Source organism: Pelophylax lessonae, assembly GCF_965119305.1.
Source record: "Pelophylax lessonae genome assembly, chromosome: 1".
NCBI lineage: Eukaryota > Metazoa > Chordata > Amphibia > Anura > Ranidae > Pelophylax > Pelophylax lessonae.
In genome coordinates, this window is record NC_138768.1 from 299590107 (window position 1) to 299616821 (window position 26715).

General features: G+C 44.9%; 2 protein-coding genes across 6 annotated transcripts in view; one reads left to right on the plus strand and one right to left on the minus strand.

The window, feature by feature from the left end:
• MVK (mevalonate kinase) overlaps window positions 1-18292 on the minus strand; it is a 38604-nt gene extending 20312 nt beyond the window's left edge. The window contains exons 1-4 of one of the 5 annotated variants that reach the window (XM_082271049.1): window positions 18159-18292; window positions 14504-14590; window positions 8990-9137; window positions 3133-3277 (exon numbers count right to left, since the gene is read on the minus strand). In XM_082271049.1, the coding sequence (XP_082127175.1) occupies window positions 3133-3277; window positions 8990-9137; window positions 14504-14578 (368 nt within the window). In that variant the 5' untranslated portion in view covers window positions 14579-14590; window positions 18159-18292. Of the gene's footprint in view, window positions 1-3132; window positions 3278-8989; window positions 9138-14503; window positions 14594-18158 lie in introns of all 5 variants that reach the window. The other 4 variants (XM_082271050.1, XM_082271051.1, XM_082271052.1 and 1 more) reach the window with 4 other exon arrangements.
• Window positions 18293-18493: 201 nt separating this feature from the next.
• MMAB (metabolism of cobalamin associated B) overlaps window positions 18494-26715 on the plus strand; it is a 45365-nt gene continuing 37143 nt past the window's right edge. Inside the window, exon 1 of the mRNA XM_082264136.1 lies at window positions 18494-18617. Coding sequence (XP_082120262.1) covers window positions 18523-18617 — 95 coding nt within the window. The 5' untranslated portion in view covers window positions 18494-18522. The remainder of the gene's footprint in view (window positions 18618-26715) is intronic.

Genomic DNA, 26715 nt, shown 5'->3' on the forward strand with positions numbered 1-26715 from the left:
ATTCTGTGTGCAGCAGTCCCCCTAACACTTACCTGAGCTCCCTCTCTGTCCAGCGATGTCCACGAGTGTTTCAGCCATCCAAGATTATCCCTCCCGATTGGCTGACATACAGCAGCAGCGCCAATGACTACTGCTCCTGTCAAAGTGAGCTAGCCAATCAGGAGAGAGAGGGCGGGGCCAGGGCTCCATGTGCTGTGGGGGCACTGGACAGGAGGGAGGGGCCAGGATCACTTAAGAGGGACCCAAGAAGAAGAGGATTGGGGCTGCTCTGTGCAAATCCACTGCACAGGGTAGGTAAGTATAACATGTTTGTTGTTGTTTTTTACACTTATAACCTACTTTACTTTATTTGTAAATAACTTTACAATGCTTTGTACCAGAATCATAATTGTAGTTTGGTTTTAGTGCTGGTTCACACATATATGCGATGTCAGACATCGTATGTGATTGGGAGCACACTACTCTGTAAATCACATGCAATGTCTATGCGTTGCAAATTCAGCCATACAGATTGTTTGGCTGAATTCGCATCACATTTGGACCAAAGTCGCACAGGACCCTTTTTTTTGGTCCCCACCAGAATCAGATCGCATGGGTGTTCACACCTATGCAATCCAATTTATGTCTGAATTGACAGTTCGCACTGCGATATGCAAACTGATATGGGGGTGTCAATAACTTTGTATTGACACCCCCAGCGATTTTCATATGGCAGTGTGAACTGTCTGCGAGTCGAGTGTGATACGGGAACCCGCAGTGGATTTGCAGGGTTTCCACATCGCATATGTGTGAACCGCCACTTAAACAGAACAAATTACAGAATAAAAATGCACACTTTTTATGTGCAGTAACACTATTTTTAAACTAGCACTGCTCAAAAAAAAAAAAAGTGCCTTTTTGATTCGTTTTAATATGTTAAATTGTCCAAGGATTGCAAAATAAATAATTTCTGCAGGACAACATGCACGAAAAAAAAGCTGTGTTTGTCCTTAACAAAACAATATACATATTACATTGTTATCTTATGTAATGACAAAATGGTCAGCGAATAAACAGGCTCATAGCAGAAATCTGAAAATTGTTCTGGTCCATAAGGGGTGAACAGGTGTGAGAGCCAAAGTGGTTAACCAAACCTGCAGTTTAAATCAAGGAAATACACTCCAGGTCCATCAATGTCTAAAGCTGGCCATACATGGATTGAAATTTGGCTAGTTCAGCAGGGACCAGTTGCTGAACCGCCATGGCCACTGCTGTTGAACAGAAATTGACCAGGCTGTTGGGAATAAGCCACTCGATCAGCACATGCAGCCATTAGCAAAGCTGCTAGGAGGTCTGGAGCATGTTACACCCTAAATGTGGGTATAATGTGTAACATGCTTCAAATGTGAACTTACAAACGGCCACTACAACCACCTACAATTGGCCTTCACAGCAAGGAGCACATGAAAGGGCAACGCATGTAAAATAAAAATCAAAGAAAATTCCCAGCTCAACTTGCCAGCCTGCTACCAACCAAATGATCCAGTCTAACAGTTTGCGTTAAAAACAGGGGTTTAGTTAGCACACATTTGCAAATGCATGCGTAAGCTGCAACAAGGCACCCCATTATTATCCGCAGTCCTAACACTATACATTTTTGAGAGCCTCCATAATAGAAGCACATGCATTATAATTTTTTAGCTTGCTTAGAATGAGGCTTGAAATATCTTATATTGTCAGTTTTTGGCAAGGCTGGGATCAAGGCTTGGAGCACATGTCATGTTCTGATTTGGTCTCTGAAAGAGAGGCTTGGCACCATCTTTGATTACGATTTTTGCTGACTCCGATTGGGAGACAGCTGTGGGAGACATCAGATTCAGAATTTCAATTGGTTCTCATATTTTATATAAATGCAATGACCAGAAAGCTCTCTTACCCCCTAATGATGTTAAATATGACGAAACGAGTCGAGTCGAGGTCATGTTTGTGACGTCACTGCATGCCTTTACCCAACTCCTTGGATTACTTTTATGATTGATGTTTGTTATCAGCGCTGTATATCATCTGACTTCTTTGAAAGTGTTCTGTACATTTTGTAATACATTTTTAAGTTATGGTTTTGCACTATGTACGGATGCTTGGTATGTCTTTACATATATCCATGAGATGGGAGGCTGGCCTGTGAATGCCGGGGTTGCCCACATTTGGTTCCCTCTTGGAAGGCCTAGAAATCTTCATATTGGATATATTGTTGGAACGAATCCTTTCATGAGTGATTGGAAATCACATCAGCTCTGTTGACTCATTATCTATAGCAGTGGTCCTCAACTCCGGTCCTCTGGCCCACTAACAGGCCAGATTTTAAGTATTACCTTGGGGAGATGCAGACTAGAATGCTGCAATCACTGAGCAGCAAATGAGATCACCTGTGATGTAATTTAGTTATCTTGCAAACCTGGCCTGTTAGTTGGCCCCGAGGACCGGAGTTGAGACCACTGATCTATAGTATACAGGGCCACATGTTTATATTATATTATATATCATCTCTTCTTAAACTGTGTTAAAGGAAGACCTCCAATTTGCACAATACCCATTTCTTTAGCTGTCATTTTTCTTCATAGAAATGGAGATTATGTTCTTACTCTATACCAGGGGTCTTCAAGCTATGGCCCTCCAGTTGTTCAGGAACTACAATTCCCATCATGCCTAGTCATGTCTGTGAATGTCAGATTTTTATAATGCCTCATGGGATTTGTAGTTCCACAACAGCTGGAGGGCCGTAGTTTGAGGATCCCTGCTCTATATGCACTGCAACGTAACATTAGATAAGAGGGGGATATGTCTGGCAGGACGTTAGCTGCCTGTGTGTGGCCTTATTTTCAGCCATGGCTCCTTTACTGTAATAAAGAAGGGGTGCTGTTTGTCATTTTCCTATACTTCTGAGCAGAGAATATTTTGAACTAAACGAATCTTCAGAAACAATGGGTGCAGTTATCATGCTGATAACTTTAGATATCTTGGTACACAGCCAACATTTTCAAGGAATTTGAGAAATATGTGACAGGGAATTGACACATAAAACACTACTCTTCAGTGGATGTTCATGATAATTCATTAGACCTAGTTTAAATATTTATATGAAGTGTCACTCACCGCCCACAGATGGAAAGGTAGAGGTAGAGAAAAGCCAGGGCAGCAAGTCTTTCAGTGTCTTTAGATCCTTCAGGAAAGCCCACAAATGTGTTCAGTAAATCCAGCTGTTCTGAACTGGGGTTTACAGGATCGTGTCCAGGGTCACCTACAGAGAAAAAATAAATAACAAAATGTGGCATGAATCAAGCGCATGAGTTGTGTACAAATGAAAGCCAAATCCCCACCAAAACTTTTTTTAGGAGCAGAAACATTAGAACTGGATTTTAGAAACATTAGAAGAAATGTTAGAATTGGATTTTTATTACGGTCTACAGGGAGCACACTCCATACTCAAAAAGGGGAGATTTCCCCCTTCACCTTTTAGCTTTATGACCAAAGGGGAAGATTTACTAAAACTGGAGCACACAGGATCTGATGCAGCTGTGCATAGTAATCAATAAGCTTCTAACATCAGCTTGTTTAACCAGTTCTGGACCGGAAGATTTTCCCCCTTAATGACCAGGCCCTATTTTGCAATTCGGCACTGCGTTACTTTAAACGGACAATTGCGCTGTCATGCGACGCTGTACCCAAATAAAATTGATGTCCCTTTTCCCACAAATAGAGATTTCTTTTGGTGGTATTTGATCACCTGTGTGATTTTGATTTTTTGCGCTATAAACAAAAAAAGAGCAACAATTTTGAATTTAAAAAAAAAAAAAAAAAAAAAACACAATATTTTTCACATTCTGCTATAGAACATTCCCAAAAAAATTTAAAAATACATTTTTTTTAACATTTTAGGCCGAATTGGTTTCTGCTACATTTTTTTTTTTTTTTTTTAATAAAAAATAATGTAGCAGAAACCAATTCGGCCTAAAATGTTAAAAAAAATGTATTTTTAATTTTTTTTGGGAATGTTCTATAGCAGAATGTGAAAAATATTGTGTTTTTTTTTTTTTTTATAAAAAATATTGCAATAAGCATATTTTGATTGGTTTGCTCAAAAGTTATAGTGTCTACAAACTACGGGAAAGATGTAATTTATTTTTTACTAGTAATGGCAGCGATCTGAGATTTTTTTGCTGGACTGTTGACATTGCGGCGGACAGATCGGACCCCTAACTGACATTTTTGACACTTTTGGGGGTACCAGTGACATTACTACAGTAATCAGTGCTAAAAATATGCACCGTTACTGTAATAATGACACTGGCAGGGAACGGGTTAACACTGTTGATGATCAAGAGGTTAAATGTAAACCTAGGGGAGCGATTCTAACTGTGGGGGGGGGTTGGGCTTGTGAAATGATCACAGAGACATGCGATCCTATATAGCAGGATCACATTAGCTCTGTGATCATTGCAGGGAGAAGGACGCACGGCTGTGTTTACATCAGCCGCCCGTCCTCCTCTCTCAGCGGGGAGCGATCACGGGTGTCAGGCGGCAATCTGGGCCGCCTGACACACGCGCCGACTTCCCTGCTGACGATCGGGGGCGGGAGCTCGCCCCCTAGCTCCTCCCAGGCAAATGACATACCGATACGTGCTTTTGCCTGGGAGAGCCACACTGCCAACGTATATATACAGTATACGGTCGGCAAGTGGTTAAATAAAGTATAACTAAAGGCAAAACTTTTTTCCGTTTTGGATAGAGTGGAGAGGGATTAGAAAGCTTGTCAGTTTTTATTGCTGCCTGTGCCTCAGTTCGGGAGATTTCTCCTCTTTTTTTGTCCTGTTTACCATTAACATTGAAAGTGAAAGTAAAAGAAAATGACTCACTTTGGGTTTTCCCCAGAAAAGTAATAAAGAGGAAATCTTCTGATGGGGACACTAGTTCTAGTGACCTAGGGGACTCCAACAGATTCCCTCCATTTGCAGGGATTTCCTCTCACTTCCTGTTTTGCATATGGGACAGGAAGTAAAGGTAATGGGACAAAAATGGCAAAAACTGACAGGGGTTATAACCCTTACTTTATCTAAAATGAAAAAAAGTTTTGCTTATAGCTCTACTTTAAGCTTTGACAATAAAACCTGGAAGCTAATTGGTTTCTTTGCCATGCTGCACTGGATTTTGCAATCTCCACTTTAAGTAAATACCCCCCCAAAGACAAGAAATTAGTTTATTGCTTTTTGTGTCTTCCTCTCCCAGTCTAATAAGAGGTTCTACCCTTTCCATATAAAATATGCTGTCTTTAAATTTGCCTTTCCCTCCCACCACCCTATTGGAGCCCACTCTTTGCACGCTATGGGCCCTCCCCGTTGCTTGGCTCTCCACTGCATTTCCTGCTTCCTTCCCCCCCCCCCCCCCCGTCTCTGCCTTCCCTTCTCATTACACATGCTTTTTTTTTTTCCATCGTACGTATTTCGTGGTCCAGTGGCCATGAGCACACCCCTTCAGATTACTGCAGCAAGGAAGGTACAGTTACCCATGCTTTCCTCTACCCACGCACGAACCACGTCTTCTGACGACTCCAACTTTGGGTTTTTCACTCTAGTCATGGTGCATATACTGCGGTTCTGACTCCATCATTACGATTTCTGTATGGCTCTTGCTTAAGCACCGTGTTCTGCTGTATCGTGTGCTTTGTTATGGATTTGGTTATACGCTTTTTGTATTTTTCTATTGTGTTCAATAAAGAAATTTGAAAAAAAAAAAAAAATATGCTGTCTTTGCCCCGATTGGATGGATTTTTCTATTTTCTTCTGTGCCCCAGACACCCTGTGTTGGATCTCACTGAGGAAAGGTTTTTTTATGTTCCAAAATGTTGCGATTCCCACCTCTGCCTGATCCTGAATGTTGCTGAAGGTTTTTTCTGGTATCTATTCTTCCGTATGGATGTTTGATAACTGCTGTATTTTTACCCTGGGTCTCCTCCCTGTTCTAATGAAAATTAATATGTTTGCTTGTAGCTGAGAGTTTGTCTTTGTCTAGATCAAGGATTCCCAAACTACGGCCCTCCAGTTGTTCAGGAACTACAATTCCCATCATGCCTAGTCATGTCTGTGAATGTCAGAGTTTTACAATGCCTTATGGGATGTGTAGTTCTGCAACAGCTACAGGAGCGTAGTTTGGGAATCCCTGGTCTAGATAATGGAACTGTGGGGAGATCTTGTGCATGTACTTTGTTGTACTGTTTTGTTTGTATATGTTGCCTTCTTACAGATATATATGCAAATTTAAAACATTAGCTGCTTGGAGTGCTGCCTATTTACTTCCAGACACCCAGACCAGGAATAAAGTTAAAATCTAACAAATGGGGATGCTGACAGCAATAAAAACCTGACAGAGGATGTGTAAATTGTAACAGTTTAACTGCTTTCCGACCACCCTATAGCAGTTTACTGCTACAGGGCGGCAGCTGTGCGCAGGATCACATACACACACACACACACGATCCTGCACTTCCGGGTGGGGTGGGAAAATGCACGCCGCCGCCGGCTCGCTCCTGCTGTGTTTACACACCGGGAGCCGATCAGTTGGTACCATGGACTTGATGTCCTCCGGCACCCGCCGATCATTAGCCAGAAAGACAGAATGGCAATCTGTCAACAAGGCAGATTACCATTCTGACAGAAGGGAAGGCATGGATCCCGTTTCTCTGCAAAGCAAGGACTAGGATCCATGTCTTCCCCTAGTCAAAGCACCTCCCACAGTTTAGTAAAACACAGGCTAGGTACACATTTAACCTTTGATCACCCCATATGTTAACCCCTTTCCAGCCAATGTCATTAGTACAGGGACAGGAACCAGTGGGACAGGTCAGAATGTCCACAGCAAAAACGCAGTCCCACTATAAGTCACTAATTGCCTCCATTACTACTAAAAAATAAAAATAAATAAATCTATCCCATAGTTTGTAGATGCTATAAATTTTGCACAAACCAATCCATATATGCCTATTAGGATTTTTTTTTTTCCAAAAATATGTAGCAGATTTTTTCAATTTTTTTTAATTGTTTTTTTTTTTTTTTTTTAAACTGTCGGTCTTTAAAAAAAAAAAAAAAAAGAAAAAGCAGGAGGTGATCAATTACCACCAAAAGAAAGCTCTATTTGTGGGGAAAAAAGGACATACATTTTATTTGGGTACAGGGCCGCACGACCACGCAATTGTCAGTTAAAGTAACAGTGCCATATCGCAAAAAATGGCCTGGCCATGAAGGGAGAGGGGGGGGGGGGGGTAAACCTTCCAGTGGTCAATTAATTAATGTGCATGCCACAACCATAGAGATAGAAACACACACACTGGGGAAGTCTGACTGCAAGCAAATTAATCCACTAAATGTAACCCAGGAAAACATGAGATCATATAAATAAAAAAAAAAATAAGTAGTATACCTTCTAACAACCAAACCCAGGACTAAAGAACACAGTTGTGGCCTCTAAGCCACCATGCTGTATATAAATACATAAAAAACAATCACTATTGAGTAACGTTACAGCAATAGGCTTATTTTACAATGCTGTGTGCATAGCAAGTAAACATTCTAACACCCACCGGTCAGCCAGTTGAATGGGAGTTCGGAACCTTTTTGGACATCATCTTCCATTACGAATGAATAAATTATTTAGTATTTTTATTTTAATCCATGACCTGGAAGATGTAAATTCCTGCAGCAATATCTCTTTTGAACCCCCTGGAGCATCGGACTAATGTATCCATTGTACATAGTCTGGTATGATGGAGATAACAGGGATACAGAGGGATATGTAGCGGAATAGAATGTTAATACCCCTATAGGATAGGGTATTTCTATCATATTGTGTGTACGATAGGGACTCTGCAGCTAATACGTGTGCAAGCTTTGACTGCTCTTGCACATGAATATAGCTTATGCAATTCAAAGCTAAATAAACTGCTGACTAACTTAAAAAATACACTGAGTAACATTCTCCAACAATGACAGAAAAAACACCTCTATGACATGGGCTTTGAAGAACAACTCCAGGCCAAACTGTACAACTAAGCACTAAAAGGTATTCATAGACATTATATGACAGTTGTCTGATCTGACATAAAATGGTCAGATCAAGCAACAATTTCATGTCTACAGGAGGCCCTAAACACCTGCTTTGATTGGCCACTGCCAGGGGACTAGTTGACTTGACAAGTTATAAGATCTGATCCCATCACTTTTGATAGACCAACACAGGCCTTCTGCCATTTATATAAACTTGTAAGGATAAGAGATCTTGCAATGAGGCAAGCTGAAACAGTGGATTCCCAAACATGAATTAAACATTGAGTTTAACCTATTACACTATACTAGTGCTGCACCGAAATTTCGGCTGCCAAAAATTATCAGTCAAAAATAGGGTTTTCAGCATTGTGCCAAAAGAAAAAGAAAAAAAAAATGGCGATAATGGCTGCCAAAAACACAATTTTACCTTGGGTGAGGTGTGTTTTTCATAAAATGCAATGCAAATGTTTTTACTCAAAAAATGCAACACGGGGGCATCTTTGATGCGTTCTTGTTGCATTTTGAATACATTTCAACGGGGAGGTGCGTTTTGTGGTGCAGTTAGCCAAATATGCACCAAAAATGCAGCAAGCAAGATTTTTAACACCGCTTCACAAAGGTGCCATTGCTTCAAAAATGTGCCGACAATAGGCAACAATAAATTCATATTCATTTAAAAGCAAAACATAATACAAAGCATTTTATTTATTTTTTTATTTAAACTGTCAATTTTGGTTTTGGCCAAGTGCATCCTGAATTTTTGATGCCGAAATTTTTATTTTGGTGCACCACTACAGTACACTACACCCATAAAAAAGATAAAAACAGAGAATCCTAGAAATAGACAGTCAATTTTCATGCAGTTGCAAACTAAAATTGTTACTATGTATAAAAGCACTATCTATGCTCAAACTCACCTTGAAATCTGGGTAGCAGAGGCTTAAGTTCACTGACATCCCAAGTAAGCCTAGTTCCAATATTTGGCAAGTTTATTAACACAGTACTGTCCGTGTGAGGTTGCACTTTAATAAACGTTCTTAAATTTAAACCCACTGCCAAAGCCACCTGAAAAAAATGAAACACTGACATTAAGTAACAGAGCATAAGCATATGGCAAACACATGAAAGAGTAATTAACTATAGTTAAAAAAATAAAAGTGAAATTAACTCAAATGGCTCAGCTAATTTACCCTGTAAACAGCTATTATTAAAGAGGTTGTAAACCCGATTTTTTTGTTTTTTTCACAATGAAAGAGAAACACATAATGAGCTAGTATGCATTGCATACTAGCTCATTATGAAATACTTACCTTAGAACGAGCCCCCACCGTGCCGCCCGCTCACCTCTATGACGGGCGTCATGTTCAGTCGCCCGTCTTCCGGGATCGAGGCATCCGGCCATCTGATTGGCCGGAGCAGCAGTGACATCTATCCCGCGCACGCGCGCGATAGCCGACGGTCACGGCACGAGGCTCTGAAGGAACGGCACCAGCGGCCGTTCCTTTATAGCGCATGCGCCAGTGACGTCACTGGCTGAATGTAAGGTAAATATCTCCTAAACGGTATATGTTTAGGAGATATTTACAGTACCTATAGGTAAGCCTTATCATAGGCTTACCTATAGCTACAACTTGCAGAGGAGGGTTTACTTCCTCTTTAAGTTGCAAATAACATGATGTGGGCCTCGGATTCACTGATTACCTTAATTCAATTTTGCATAATAAAAAGTCTTTTGGATATGCAAAACTTTAGCTGTCAATGCTGGGGGATCAATGCTGCTAGTTGGCGGAGAGCTCCCAGCAGGGACCAATGAACTACCCCAAGCCCCACACACTAACCATATCTGTATTAACCATTGCTTATGCAAATTGGATGCGGGTTTCCCTGCATCCAATTTGCATGATAGGAGACTGTGGCTGGCTCTCAATGGCACCAGTTCACACAGCTTCGGAGTGGCTGTGGTTCACACTGGAAAAGGGTTCTGTGTATCTATGGCTCAGTTTCAGGTCTGAATTCTGGCAAAAATGTGGACCTGATTCGCACCTCAAAAACGGAGAATGGAGAAGCACTGGACCCCCTGCTGTGAGCCACGGCCACAGCTAGTGTAAACCTGGGCTTATAGTGGATTTGTGATTTTGATGCTAAGCTTTGCAGCATGTTCTTTCTTATCTGTTCTCCTGCCATTCCATATAGCAAGAAGCAGAAGCCCTATGAAGACTCCCAGTTGCAATTTGGAGCTTACACAAAATTATGGATCCCATCCCCCTTCTTGTAACAGTGCAGGGAACCTAAACAGTTAATCATAAACCACCAGTGATGCCACATAGGAGCAATGTCAGTTTGCTTCCGCTGGTGAATGGAGAGGCAGGGTAGCAAAGTGATATGTGCAGTTGTGGAGACAGCAATAAATCAAATCTGTTGCTTTTCCTTTCATGAGCAAAACACAGGTTCACCTTATAGTACTTCTAAAGGCAGAACATTTTTTTAACCTTAAAGCAGAGTTCCACCCTAAAAAAAAAAAAAAGAAAAATTTCCACCGTCCTCTTGCTTTAATTTACCTTAAAAAGAATTGGATAATTAAAATTTTTTTTTGTTTCACTTACCTTGTTTTTAATGAAAATATACCTACCTTCCTTCCTCTTCCTCCCTCTGCGGACACGGCGCCCGACGTCACTTCCTCCCTGCATTGACTCCTGGGAGATGAGCGTCATCGATCCCAGGAGTCAATGCGCCTACACCGGAGTCACTCGTCACTTCCGGGGCAGGCATGCCCAGAAGCTGCGCAGGGATGACGTGCCTGCCCGGAAGTGAGTAGCAGGGCATTCTGGGACTCTGACGTCACGAAGAGGACACAGAAGAGGACGCTCCGGCTTCAGCTGCCCACACCTGAGATGGCAGCGCTGAACAAGACATTTTCAAGGTAAGTATTTCTTCTTACAGGTAAGTGAAACAGGGGACATTTCAGAGGCTATCGTTGCTTAAATGCACTAGCCCTGACTGTCACAGGGGTATTTTTAGGTAAATTTTTTCTTTTCAGGGTGGAACTCCGCTTTAATGCATTCCCTGCATTAAGATAAACAAAAAAAATAGTTTCAGTGAAAATATTGCCCCCTTGCAGCCCCCCCAATCTGAATCCTATCTTGCGCTATGCCCGTCTGCAGCAGTTCTGGTCTCTCCCTCCTCCCAGGACAGAGAGGCAGCAGCAAATCCTGTTAGCAGAAAGCAGGGGAGGGGGTGCTCCGAGCCACACTGTGTGTATATAGTCGTGCACAGGAAACAAAAACAACGAATTCCCAGCTCAATTCACCAACCAGTTTGTTAACCAATCTAATATACCTGTCCAACAGTATGTGTTAAAAATGGGTTTAGTTAGCACATATTTGCACGTGCATGTGTAAGCTGCAGGGCCACTTCACTGCACCCTATATTACCTGCAGTCCTAACTCCTGAAATCTACGAGAGTCTTCACAGTGGAAGCACATGCATTCTAATGAATAGATAGGGGGCAGGCGTGCATAGCCCAGCTCGGGAGCGAGCCCGCAGGTGTGCCACCACTAGAAGTAGCTTCCTATGGTTGCACACAAAGAAGAGTAGGTGCCAGGAACACTGGCAGGGGACCCCAGGAGAGAAGGTTCATGGCTGCTCTGTGTAATCCCATTGCACAGAGCAGGGGAGTATACCACGTTTCATATAAAAAAAAACAAAAAAAAAAAAAACCACACACAAAACCATAGCCTTTTCAAAAGCTTTATGTAAATATAGCCCTCTTTTTGCAAACACACTTCTTTTGTGCTGGTATTTTCTATATCAAAAGTTAATTGTCCTACACTGAAAGACAGCAGTGCCAGAATCTTATGCTTTGGTTAAATAGCATTGATTATTTGTACTATTAAAGGGATTGTAAAGGCAAAAGATTTTTTTATCTTAATGCATTCTATGTATTAAAATTAAAAACATCTTTTGTGTGCAGCAGCCTCCCTCATACTTACCTGAGCTTATTTTTATCCAGCGATGTTGCAGGAGTTTCTCAGCTGCCTGGGACTCCCCTCTTCAGTGGCTGAGACACAAGCGCGGCACAATTGGCTCCTGCTTCTGTCATGGTCAGTCAGCCAGCCAATCAGGAAAGAGAGGGGGCAGGGCTGGGATGCGGCTCCGTGTCTAAATGGACACAGGGAGCTGTGACTCGGCTCGGGTGCCCCATAGCAAGCTGCTTGCTGTGGGGGCACTCAGGGGCCAGGAGCAGTGCAGAGGGACCCGAGAAGAGGAGGATCCAGGCTGCTCTGTACAAAACCAACTGCATGGAGCAGGGAAGTAGAACATGTTAACAAAAAAAAAAAAAAAAAACAAGACTTTAAACAATCATTTAATAGCCTTTATAGAAAGACACCACCTGGACATTAACTGTTAGTAATTTTCCATTCATTACACTTTATAGCCATTTGCATTTAAATTCTATTAGCAGCTAACAGTATGTAAGGATACGCTAACTTGCAAAATGGAGCAAGACGATATAAAACTGAAAATGTTGGAGAAAATCTGAATTGGTCTCTAAACACGCAGAAACATATAGGAGGGGTATGTATGCTACCTCAAATGACAGTGGGCAGACCTGGTGGTTACCCATCATGCATCAAACGCTTCACAGTGGTAAGGTAGAAGTGTCACATGCAAAGCAGGTAGTAAAAAACAGCGCACACAGTAACACATGTTGGCCACACATTTAACACCTTGATCGCCCTAGCTGTTAACCCCTTTCCCTGCCAGTGTCATTAGTACAGTGACAGTGCATATTTTTAGCACTGATCATTGTATTAGTGTCACTGGTTCCCAAAAAATGTCAAAATTGTCAGTTAGGTGTCCACTGCAATGTCGCTAGTCGCCGCCATTACAAGTAAAATAAATAAATAAAAATTCCATAAATATATCCCATAGTTTTTGGACACTATAGCTTTTGCGCAAACCAATCAGTATACGCCTATTGGGATTTTTTTCCCCCCAAAAAAATATGTAGAATAGATTTTGGCCTAAATTGATGAAGAAATTTTATTTTTTACATTTATTTTATTAGATGTGTGTTTAGCAGAAAGGAATATATATATATATATATATATATATATATATATATATATATATATATAATAAATTTTTTTTTTTTTTTTCCAAAATGGTCAGTTTTTTTTTTTTATAGTGCAAAAAAATAAAAACCGCAGAGGTGATCAAATATCACCAAAAGAAAGCTCTATTTGTGGGGGGGGGGGGGGGGAAGGACATACATTTTATTTGGGTACAGTGTCGCACGGCCACGTAACTGTCAGCTAAAATAAACCAGTGCCATATCGCAAAAAATGCCAACTACCCTGTAAAGGAAAGATGTGTATACTTAAGTAATCAAAGGGCGCCCTGGTTTGGTCATGCGATTTGGTCCCAGCACTGTCTTAGGTGTAAAGGTAGAACAGCCAACAGATGCCCCATAGTAAGTCTATGCGTGACGTCAGCGCCCAGGCTCTGCAGCCATTGTTGCAGCTCTCTTCTCTCCCCTGAAAGTAAGTGTAAATTCTTGTTTCTTTAAAAAAAAAAAAAAAATACCAAACATGTTATATTTACCTCCTCTGTGCAGTTGGTTTTGCACAGGGCAGCCCGGATCCTCCTCTTCTCAGGTCCCTCCTCTGTGCTCCTGGTCCCTCCCTTCGGTTGAGTGCCCCCACAGCAAGCATCTTGCTATGGGGGCACCCAAGCCGAGTCACAGCTCCCTGTGTCCATTCAGACACGGAGCCACGACCTGGACCAGCCCCCCTCTCTCTCTCTCTCCTGATTAACTAAATGATTTTGATTGACAGCAGCGGGAGCCAATCGCGCCACTCTGCTATCTCAGCCAATGAGGAGGGGAGTCCCAGGCATCTTAGACACACCTGCAACATCGCTGGATAAAGATGGACTCAGGTAAGTATTAGGGGGGCTGCTGCAGACAAAAGTTTTTAATCTTAATGCATAAAATGTATTAAGAGAAAAAAAAAAAAAAACTTCTGCCTTTACAATCCTTTGAAGCCCATGTGACTGGACCTGAACACCATTAGATCAGATAAGTATACACATTGTTCCTTCACAGGAGAGTTATCATAGGGGCTTAGATCAAGGGTAGGTTTAAGCTTTGTTAGGTTTTGACCGAACATCTACATTAAAATAGCCCTTTTGGACAGAGGACATGCCCAGTGTAATTCACTCAAGGAATTCTGGAAGTCCTGGCAGGGATCCTGAAAGTCCCATAACAGCAAAAATAAAACCCACAGGTTCTAACCCTTGTCCAATTTATTAATAAAAGAAAATGTTTGGATTAGAGTTTCACCTATAAACACCTAATAAAAAACTAGAAGACTACACATGCATTGCACAACATGATAATAAGGAATACTAATAGACATCATATACTCTACCTTCCCATGGACCACCGCATGTTCACCATGTAATATTACTTTTCCAGGCGCAGATATGAATAAGTCTTTGTCCATTGCTACGTAGTTCTGCACAAAGAAAATATTCTTAGTCAAAGAACAGTCTGGAAACTCAAAGCAAAAACTCTGCTGATAAAATTGTCTTTTGGTTGGTAACCCCCCTTCCAAAAGTAAGCTGCAATATACAGTAAGAGGGATAATCAAGTTAATCTCTGCTCCCCCAGCAGTCAGCACTCTCCTCTGCTCCCCCTCTAGTCCTAGAATGTGGGCAGGCCCTGTACATCCTCATGTACAATGCAGTATCACTGACCTTGCTTTGTACATGATGACATCAGTGAGGGGGTGGCCAGAGAAGTAGGGTGGCTTCAAAGGGCTAGAGGATACCTGCATGAGCAAGTAATAGGTCATTCTGTCTAAGAATTACCCCCAAGACTGAATAACAGGAGTAATCAAAAGGAGATTTTTTTATCAGCTGACCAGAGTCTGGAAGGGATTTGGAAATTAACCTTCAAAGCGGTAGTAAAGCACCGTTTTCTTTTTTTTTTTTTTAATCCTGCAAGGCTATGCAATAATGTGCTAGTATGCATGGCATACTAGCACATTACATGAAACTTAACTGAAAAACAAAGCCCTCCAGTGACACGCTGTCACTGCTGAAGGCGCTTCCATGTTCACCCGGTCCTCTTTTCGAGTTCACGGACTCCAGCTGTGTGAATGACCGGAGCCGTGATAATGTCACGTGCATGCATGTAGGAGCCGCTGTTCACGGCACAGGAGCGCATGCATCGGTGATGTCACCAGCTGCATCACAAATAAATATCTCCTAAATGGCGAATGTTTAGGAGATATTAACTGTACCTATAGGTAAGCCTTGCTTTATGCCCCATACACACGTGCAGATTATCTGCAGACTTTTGTCTGCAGACTTACCTTTTCTATGTAGTGCAAGGGCCTGCCGGATTGCATACAAATTGAAAGTGTTTAGGTTTGACCTCATATTATATGATTTTGGTAAGTCTGCAGACAAAAGTCTGCAGATAATCTGCACGTGTGTATGGGGCATTAGGCATACTTCTAGGTAAAAGTCATGCATGTGAGCCAACTCCCACTTTAATTAAGTTATGTCAATGTTCAATTTAACATATATACAGATGATCTACTACATTTTGACTGCCTATCACCCACAAATATTAAAAGCTATTTCTTAGTAAGATACACCGACTGCCATATCTGCTAGTGGTGTGACCCACTGCTTGATCTACACTGCCAGTACCAGTCTGCTATGAATTAGCACCATGAAAATCATATGGGATAGATTGGATGTCGAGCATGTCTTTTTGGTTCCTAATTATTTAGCAATACATTCATTTTTAGGCCTTGTTCATACAGGGGTAATATATTGTGCACCTATATGAGGGTCATGTTTACCTACACAGGTGTTCTGTCCATCCCGGTGCAGGCAAACCCATTCATGTCAATTAGGATGCAGCTACTGCTCCCAATCTGACAGCCATGAGAGTGCATGTCCCCAAACATAGACAGTATGCGATCTAGGCTGTGCATGCACATGGCTGGCAAACTGGGAACAGTGGCTGGATCCCAACAGACATGAATGAGACTACCTGGGAATAAACAGAACATGTGCGGGTAAACATGGCCCTTTTAGCCCGGCTCACACTGTCAAGTTGCATGTGATTCACACAGGAATTACATGCGATTGTGTGCGGTGCAGTTTGAGCTTATTTATTTTGTATCGCCCAAATCTCACTGCCTGCAAATTTTTCTTTGCCGCATTGAAATTGTATGAACACCCATGCGATCCAATTCAGGCAAATGCACTGCGTTTTGCGACCTGCTTTTGGGGTGTCAACTTTTAATCCTTTCTCAATTGTGTTATAGCCGAATGATGGCTACAGCGCGGCCGCATCATATGGCATCCTCCCGTGCTCACGCTGCCTGCGTGCCCCCAGCGGCGCGCATCGGCCGTGATTCAGGTAAGAAGCCAATCACAGTGACTCTTTACGTGATCAGCTGCGTTCAATCAAAGCTGATCACAACGTAAACAGGATTGGATGGTTATCTGCAATCCTCCCCTGACAGTGCATGAGGAGAGGTGAGCCAAAAACGGGCAAATCCACACAGGGACATCTACGCTGACAATCAGGACACTGATCATCAGTGTCCTGATGATCAGTGCAGCCTCAACAGTGCCCACCAGTGCTAGTTCCGTCTATCAGTGCAGCCTTATCAGTGCCCATCAGTGCAGCCTCATCAATGCCTCCTCATCAGTGCAGCCTCATCAATGCCTCCTCATCAGTGCCCATCAGTGCAGCCTCATCAATGCCTCCTCATCAGTGCAGCCTCATCAATGTCTCATCAGTGCAGCCTCATCAATGCCTCCTCATCAGTGCCCATCAGTGCAGCCTCATCAATGCCTCCTCATCAGTGCAGCCTCATCAATGTCTCCTCATCAGTGCAGCCTCATCAATGCCTCCTCATCAATGCCTCCTCATCAGTGCAGCCTCATTAATGCCTCCTCATCGGTGCAGCCTCATTAATGCCTCCTCATCAGTGCCCATAAGTGGAGCCTCATCAGTGAAGGAGAAAAATTACTTATTTCCAACATTTTATAACAGAAACTAAGCAAAACTTTTTTTTCCCCAAATTTTTGTTCTTTCTTTTTAGTTCATTTAGCAAAAAATAAAACCCAGCAGTGATTAAATACCACCAAAAGAAAGCTCCATCTCAAAAAAACGTTAACAGTTTAGTTTGGGTACAGTGTTGCATGACCACCCGATTGCCATTCAAAGTGCAACAACGCTGGAAATTGGCCTGGGTTGGAAGGGGGTGAAAGTGCACAGTAGGTAAGTGGTTAATTGACACCTGCAGCAGATCACATGAACGCAGTAGTGCGATTGCTATGCGGTGCGGGAAATGCTGCCGTTGATGTGTTTCCTGCATCAGATCAGTGTGAACCAGGGCTAAATCTAGTTACATCAGGTTCAGTACTAGGCATGGTTCTGTAGAAATCCACACACAGTACAATCTGATTGTACAATCTCCTTTGGATCTACCAACAAGTGTGCGCAAAGACCTGCCTGATTGGATGCGAAGTGACTGGATGGATAAGGCAGGTTCTAATATTACCTAGTTTTGGTAAATGTAAAGCTGATTGTAACTGGTGACGCTGGCCATACACTAGCCGAAAAATCAATCGAAAATCTGTCATTTGATCCGTTCGTTTTTTTGTCCAGTTAATGGGCACAGATAGCAAATCAGTTTTACCTTTTTAGAGCTGAAAAATTAAAGGAACAGTTTGGAAAAAATTCTGCGGAACGAATGATAAATTGAAAGGTTAATGTATTTCTCGCCCGAACTGTTTGCGTTAGGCATATGTGACAAAATGAACAGAAAACAGATTTATGTGCATTGAACGATTTATCAATCAAAATTCGGTCATTACATGGTGGCACGATCGTCTGCTCTCACCGCCGAGTGTTCGTTTTTGGAAAATGAGTTTGAATGATTTTTCGTATAGTGTATGGCCAGCATTAGACTACATATAAAAGATGTCAAGCATTGAGACTACAAACCATACTGAGTGCTAGAACAAAGATAAAGGAAATAATATACATACATAGACTGCAGACAGGTGACACACACCAGCCACACGCTCTATCAGAAGACCCTGCTGTCACCTCACTTCGGCTTCCATACACTTCCAATGCGATCAATGAACTCTACACATTCCTACACCAATCATCATCAGTGCAGCCCAGCCACTTCTAACCAATCGGATTCAACAGCAGCACTTCCCTACATCCCTCCAATAAGCAGAGACCCCGCCTCATCTGTTCTCCCAACCAGAGAAGACTTCGACCCAACAGGCTGCGTCGCACGGGACCGTACCCAATAAGTGTAGGTTGTGTGACCTAGGCAGAGCAGGAGGGCCAATCAGTTGCCGGGTAGCGTATGAGGCGAGTGGTGGGCGGGTTGTAGTCATGGCGGCGGCCGTAGCCAGGTTGTTATTATGGAGAGCGGTGCCCGGATTGGGGCAGAGCAGGCGCCTGTATAGTGACAGTGTGGCTGAGGGCAGGTGAGAGGTGGCTGTGCTGATGTATACAGGTTACAGTGCTGGGAAGGGATACAGGCTCAGGTACTCCCACGGAATGCTCCTTTCCCAGCATGGCCAGGCTCTAATAACACTGCCATGTTGTTGTTTTATGTTATTATAGTGGAGTTCCACCCAAAAGTGCTAATTCCACTCATCTGCTTCCTCTGGTGCCACATTTGGCACCTCTCAGGGTGGAGGGGGGAACGGTTACCTGTTTTTGACAGGTACCCTTCCCCACTTCTGGGAGACAGCGCCGCGGCCCCCTCCCTCACAAGTTCGGCCCCCCTCCTTCTTCCTCCGCTGAAAGGCCAATTACAAGGCTTTGCGCATGCGCAGTAGGGAATAGTGATCGACCGATATCGGTTTTTCGTTGCCGATACCGATATTTTGGCCATTGCATATGTATTGGCCGATATTTTCGTACATTTGAAACCCTTTTTTTTTTTTTTTTCTATCACTTGACAGGTACTCTTGTGGAGGGATCGGGGGTCTAAAAGACCCCAAACCCCTCCTCTGCACTTAAAAGCATTCAAAACGCCAAGTTTGGCAGTTTTGAATGCTGTAACTTTTTTTTAATCTGGCGCAGAGTACGCGGAAGTGATGTCATGACATCACTTCCAGGTTTTTACATGGAGACCCAATCAGAGCTGAATGCAGGTTTGATCGGGTCTTCGGTGGCCATGCAGGCTGGTTGCCAGGGTCTCCCGGTGGGACAGGAGACCCGGGCGAGCCACGGAAGGGGGAGGGGGAACGTCCCCTCCTGCTCCTTGCAATGTCAGCCGCATCAGTTGTCATTACAAGACAGCCCACCGTCGGCTATGGATGGCGGTACCGGGGTGATGCCTCTAGCTGCAGGTATCACTCCAGTACAAGCACTTTCCCGAAATATCGGTAACATCCCGGCCGATTCCGATTATATCAGAGAAAGTGCGTATCAGCCCTCGATATATCGGCTTTGCTGATAATCAGTCGATCACTGGTAGGGCACAAGCTGTGCAACCCGAAAGGCTTCACTGCCAGGTTCCCTTACCCTAAATGGTGGCGGCAGCACCCAAAAGCCGATACCAAAATCAGCTTCAGGTGCTGACATCGCGGGAAACCCTGGACAGGTAAGTTCTAATATTTAAAAGTCAGCAGCTACAGTACAAAATTTGTAGCTGCTGACTTTTCATTGGGGGGGCGGAACTCCACTTTAAATCCGATAGGCGCAATTCACTGAGCCTTACTCTAGGTTCAAGGCAATCTTTTAAGCCCTACTCTGAGAATTAGACTAAAAGGCTGGATTCATAAAGGTTCGTGCCTGTTAGGGTTGCCACATCATCCCTTTAAGGGCTCTTTCACACGGGCAGTCCGATCAGATCCGCCTGTCAGTTTTTTAGGCGGATCTGATCGAGTCCTCCATGCAGCTCTATGGAGCAGCGGGTGTCAGCGGTGACACCTCCGCTGACACCCGCTGCCATCCGTATCCGATCCTGTCCGTGAAATCCGGACGGATGGAAACCCTATTTTTCCATCCGTTCAGGTATCGGATCGGATGAGAGCGGACAAGTGGTCCGCTCTCATCCGATCCCCCATAGAGAGCAGCGGGAGCTGTGACACCTCCCTCTCCGCTCTGCAAGCGGAGACGGAGCTGTCATCCGCCGGCTCAGCGGGGATCGGCAGATCGATCCTCGCTGAGCAGCACGGATCCGCCTACGGAGGCGGACCGTGTGAAAGAGCCCTAAACCAGGACCCATATTAATTACACAGGTTCTGAGGCTAATATAATGCACATAAGGCACTAATGCTGGCCATACACTATACAAAAAATCATTCAAGCTAATTTTTGAAAAACTAACAATCGGCCGTGAGAGCAGACGATTGTGCCATCATATAATGACCGACTTTTGATCAATAAATCGTTCAATGGACATAAACAAATACGTTTTTTGTTCATTTTGTCACCTATGCCTAGTGCAAACAGTTCAGGCGAGAAACACATTAAGCTATCAATTTATCCATCGTTCGGCAGAATTTTCTAAACTGTTCCTTTGATTTTTCAGTTTTTAAAAGTTAAAACCGATTATCTATCCATGCCCATTAACTGGACGAAAAATGAATGAACTGTCCAAATGACAGATTTTCAAACAGTTTTTCGGCTAGTGTATTGCCAGAGTAAGTGAGTTTAATTACCACCTTAAAGCGGAGTTTCACTCAAAAGTGGAACTTGCGCTTTAAAGCCTCCTGACCACATGACATTCCACTTGTTTTTGGGGGGGGGGGGGGGTAACAGGTACCTAGTTTTGACAGGTGCCTACTCCTACTTCCGCTCGGGCCGCCATTCTCCTCTCCCCTCTCTCCCTGCAATCTTCTGGGACATGTCACAGATCCCAGAAGATTGCCCGTCCGTTCAGGACGTGCAGCACGACTCACAAGTTGTCACATCCAGGTGCCCACACTAGAGATGCCGGCGACACTGGGAGAAGAGTGGGAAAACCAAGGCTCCCGCCAGCCGTATCGCTGGACCATGGTACAGGTGAGTGTGTGTTTAATAAAAGTCAGCAGATACACTGTTTGTAGCTACTTACTTTTAATAAACACAAAAGCAAGTGGAACTCCGCTTTAAGCTGGATACACACTATAGAATTATCTTTAGATTTTTTTCCTTTAGATTTACCAAAACCATATAATATGAGGTCAAACCTAACTTTAAATTTGTATGCAATCAGGCAGGCCCTTGCACTACATAGAAAAGGTAAATCTAAAGGAAATCAAACAACAAAAGTTGTATAGTGTGTATCCAGCCTTAATCAGCCATTGGAACCTGTGTAAATAATGTGTGTCCTGGTCCACTTCTGGACTGCAAGATTTTAATTTAATGACCAGGCCATTTTTTGCGATTCAGCACTGCATTACTTTAACAGACAATTGCGCGGTCATGCGACGCTGTACCCAAATAAAATTGATCTCCTTTTTTCCCCACAAATAGAGCTTTCTTTTGGTGGTATTTGATCACCTCTGCGATTTTTTATTTTTTAAGAAACAACGACAATTCTGAAAAAAAAAAAAAAATATTTTCACTTTCTGCTATATAACATTCAGAATAAAAAAAATGTAAAAATCCAAATTTTTTTCATCATTTTAGGCCAATTTGTATTTTGCTACATATTTTTTATAAAAAAATCCCGATAAGCGTATTTTGATTGGTTAATGCAAAGTTATCGCGTCTGCAAACTAGAGGAAAGCTTTGTCATATCATATTTTTTTTTTTTTTTTTTAATAGTAATGGCGGTGATCAGCAATTTTTAGCGGCGGACAGATCGGACCCCTAACTGACATTTGGGGGTACCAGTGACATTACTACAGTATTCAGTGCTAAAAATATGCACAGTTACTGTAATAATGACACTGGCAGGGAAGGGGTCAACCCAGGGGCGATCAAAGGGTTAAATGTGAGCCTAGGGGGTGTTTTCTAACTGGGGGGGGCTTGTGAAAACAATACAGAGACCTGTGTTCCTAAATAGCTGGAAGAAAGGAGCTCTGTATTGATTCCAGAGAGAACGGTCTACTGTTTACAACAGCAGACTGCCGTTCTCCCTTCACGGGGAGCGATCGTGGGTGTCCGGCAGCAATCGTGACCACCGGCCCCATGGATCGACTTCCCCGCTGGCGAGTGGGCATGCACGCCCCCAGGAGTGCTTCCATGGACCACCGTACAGGTACGGCGATTCGCAGGAACCGGCGGCTGGTCGGCAAGTGGTTAAAGAGATGAGGTGGCAACCCTAGTGCCTGTTCACTGGTCCAGGTGCTATTCAGGTCCAAATTTTAGCCTGAATTCACACCTGAAGCGGACCCAAAAAAGCACAAGGACCATTCTGCAATCCAGACCACAGCCGCCCCGGAGATGCGTGAACCGGCTCCATTGGGAGTCACACTCGCCTGTTATGCTAATTGGTTGCGGGGAAACCCACATCCGATTCACACTACTGTGATCCCAGCCTAAATCTACCCTTGCAATGGTACTCCTCCAAACCACTACAAGGGATTAATGCAAATTCAGTTTAAGGGGTGCAGCAATAAGGACTGTTATCCTAGTCCCTTCTCTGGTAAGGTCCCACCAGCACTGCAACTGGTCCCCTACAGCCTCTCTATCAATGAACTCAGGTGTGTTTGGACATGTCTGTACCCAACCGGGAAGCTGTCAAAGTGGACAGCCAATCATAGGCAATGGAGACATTGCCCCCAACAAAGCCGCATGTATACACGCTCCTTGTATATGTGCAGCTTTGTGGTGGGGGAATGCCTCCACTGCCTATGATTGGCTGTCCACTTCCAAACAAACCCAAGATCATCCTTCCTCTTTTTTAGGCCTCATGCACACAGGACATTTAAAAAAACGCCAATGCTGCTGCCAGGAAAATGCTTTTCTCTTACGTCCTCCGACAGTCGCCGCCATCTTCATATTCGTCACAATGGGGTATTAGACTTTGCTCCGAAGGAGTAGCTAGGCAACAGAATATGTTAACATTAAAGCTTTCAACATATCCCACCCACAGGGGGTGGTCCCCTCAGTCAATACCCTCCTACTTCCTGCAACCATATGTCAGTTTCAATGTCTAGCTTGTCAGGAGTAGCTGGATCTCTCTATGCTGGGGCTTTTTGCCTCAGCCTTTCTCTTCTTTTTTGATTTTTTGTTTGAGTTTTTTCTCTCTCTTTACTTAGCTGTTCTTTTTGTCAGCGTTAGTTAGTTCTTCTGATGAAGAGGATTCATGCGGGCTGGGTCTCGGGCTGATCCCCCTGGTCGCAGGTTGTGGGTCAGTGGCTTCCCAGCCTGCCTCGAGCGTTCAGCCAGGTAACGCTCCTGGCGCAGTGAACGACCCATCCCTGTTCGGTGCAGGGATGCTTGGTGAGGTGGCTACCTCACTGGACGCTGTGCGGTTTCTTAACCCCGATTTTGTGCGTCCTGGATGCGACTCTCCCTGCCTCATGTGCAGCGGCTTGTTCGCCTGTGCGGGTTCCCCACTCCATTAGGAGGTAAGTGTATCTATGTGGGGACCTGTCTGTTGGGGGGGTGTCAGTCTGGGACTGTGTAACCTGCCTCTGTTCACACTGTTTAGCTCCCTATCGCTCTGGCTGCACGCTGTGGGCTGCAAGGGGGGGGCTGTGCGGCACTGTCTGTGTCAGACTGTGGAAGGTGTGACAGGCTGTGGGGCATGTTTTTGTCATGTTTGGGCACAATACAGCGATGTTTTTTGACATGTGTAGTGTATACTGCGGTTCTCACAGTAGTGGGGGAGCGGCGGTTTCGGCGCCAAACGGTGCCATTTTGACTGCGCTTGCTCCGGCCGCATGTTTGCACTGCGGGCGGCCATTTTCTTGTAGCCTTCCATAGGCTTTAATAGAGCGCCCTGATTTCATCACTTCCTCTTTCCTGGGTGCACCGATCGAGGCGGCAGCAGCAGCAGTGGTCTCTTCAGGTTTTATCCTTCTGTTCTTCCTATATCCATTGCCTGTGTTCAGTTCTATCCCTGTGGGGGTCTCATTGTGCTTGTGTGTGTGTGCGGTGGGCTGCGCTCGCCGCGCTTGTTAAAGGGGCAATTAACCCTTTATTCTCCGGCATATTTTTTTGGGGCAATGGATTCTCAGGAGGGCAAATTTCCTGTCACCTTGGTGGGAAGCCAGGGGACTGCTGTTTCCCCCCCAGGGGGGTATTTAGCCGAAGTGGTGGCTAACCTTGCTGCTCAGGTGCAGATGCTGGTGGCTGCTCAATCCACTAAAAGACCCAGAGTTTCTGTTTCCTCTGATTCTGAGGGTGATGGTGATGGGGCTGCTATGGCTGGGGTCTCCTTATCGGGGTCCCGTTCCTCCCTGGATCTCGTGGGGTCCGAGGTGGAGGCTGAGGTTGAGGGGGTTGATAATTCTCCCCCTGGCTCGCCTGAGGAGCTTGCAATCATGGATGAATTGGTTGCTTCTATAAAACAAACGCTGCGTTTGCAGGATGAACTGTGTCCTCCTGCTGCCCTGGCGGCTTATGGGACGCAGAAAAGACGCAAGACATCGCAGGTCTTTCCCTGCACTGATGATTTTCAGCGCGCTGTTAAGGAACAATGGCGCAATTTACGCAAACCTTTTGCTGTGCCAAGAAGGTTCAGGCTGCGTTATCCTTTCACGCCTGCCACTGATGAACGGTGGTGTGTGCCACCCCCGGTGGATCACGCGATTGCGGTTTTGAATAAATCCACTGCGATTCCTGCAGAGGATACTCCGGTGTTCCGCGATGCCACGGATAGGAGAATGGAGTCTCTTGCCCGTCATACTTATTCTGTTACGGGTTCGATGCTGAAAGCTCTGTTTGCCTCTCTTATGGCAGCCCAGGCTGTCGCAAGTTGGACGCAGGTGCTTAGGCGCGTCTTAGTGGCTGATTCGGCCTCACCGGCGACATTGGATATGGTGGATCAAATCCATCAGGGTGTCATGTATCTGTGTGATGCGGACTTGGATTTAGTGCCGTTGGCTGCACATGTACAAAGCGTGGCGGTGTTGTCTCGCCGCCTGGTTTGGTTAAAGTGTTGGTCTGTGGACCAATCTTCGCGCAAGACCTTAGCCAATCTGCCTTATGATGGATCTCGCCTTTTTGGGGAATCCTTGGATACGTTGATAAAGGGGATCACGGGCGGTAAGAGCACTCTCTTGCCCCACTTCCCCAAGGCTAAGGGGGCTCCTGGTAAGAAGCATACTAATTTTCGGCCTCCTCAGGGGTCCTTTCGTGCCTTTCGGTCGCACTACAAGGGCAAACCGTTCAAGGGTCAAGGCTCCCAAAAGAAGCCGTGGTCTGGTAAACAGAAGTCCGGTCAGTCCGGACCCGCTGCCCATAACAATGCGGCCTGAAGGGGCGCCCTCACCCAGTTCTGGGGTGGGGGGACGCTTGCTCGGTTTTCTTCAACCCTGGCTGGCCCGCGTGCGGGACCGGTGGGTTCAGGAAATCGTTCGATCTGGCTACAAGATCGAGTTTCTCTCTCGGCCGGAGAGCAGATTCTTTCCCTCAAATCTTCAACTGTCTCCGGAGCGTTTGCGGGATCTGCACCTAGCGGTGCGGGACCTGAGGGCTCAGGGAGTGGTGGTTCCGGTGCCTCATCGGGACAGATTTCGGGGGTTTTATTCAAATCTGTTCACCGTGCCCAGGAAGGAGGGCAAGGTTCGTCCGATTCTGGACTTGAAGGCTCTGAACCGCTTTGTGCGGGTTCGCAAGTTCCGCATGGAATCCCTGCGGTCGGTGGTGGCTGCCCTGGTTCCGGGGGAATTCATGGCCTCCATCGATTTGAAGGATGCGTACCTTCACATCCCGATTTTCGAGGGTCACCAGAGGTACCTTCGATTCGCCATTGCGGAGGATCATTACCAATTCGTGGCGTTACCTTTTGGTCTCGCCTCGGCTCCACGGGTTTTCCCCAAGGTGCTTGCACCCGTTCTGGCTTTGTTGAGAGCCCAGGGCATCTCTGTCCTGGGGTATCTGGACGACATTCTGGTTCGGTCTGCGACCAGCCAGGGTCTGGAAAAGGACCTGTCCGTCACGATGCAAACTCTGCAGGAGTTTGGTTGGACGATAAATTTTCCAAAGTCGACGCTGTGTCCGTCGGTTCGTCTTCCCTACCTGGGAATGATCCTGGACTCGCTCCAGGCGAAGGTCTTCCTGCCGGAAGACAAACTCAGGACTCTTCAGGAGGAAGTCAGGTCCCTCAGGGACGTTCCGCACTCGTCTCTGCGGACGAGCATGAGATGTCTGGGATTGATGGTCTCGGCCTTCGAGGCGATTCCCTTCGCCCAGTTTCACACGCGGGGTCTCCAAGCGGAGATCCTGTCCAGGTGGGACGGGCGACCTCAATCCCTGTATCTTCAGATCTCGTTGAGCCATCGCACCAGAAGGGATCTTCTGTGGTGGCTCCAGTCCCCGATGGTATCGGGGGGCAAGTCCTTTCGTCCTATCTCATGGACAGTGATCACCACGGATGCCAGCCTGTCGGGCTGGGGTGGTGTTCTGGGCGTTCTGTCCGCCCAGGGAACTTGGTCGGAGGGGGAGTCCTTCCTTCCGATCAACATTCTG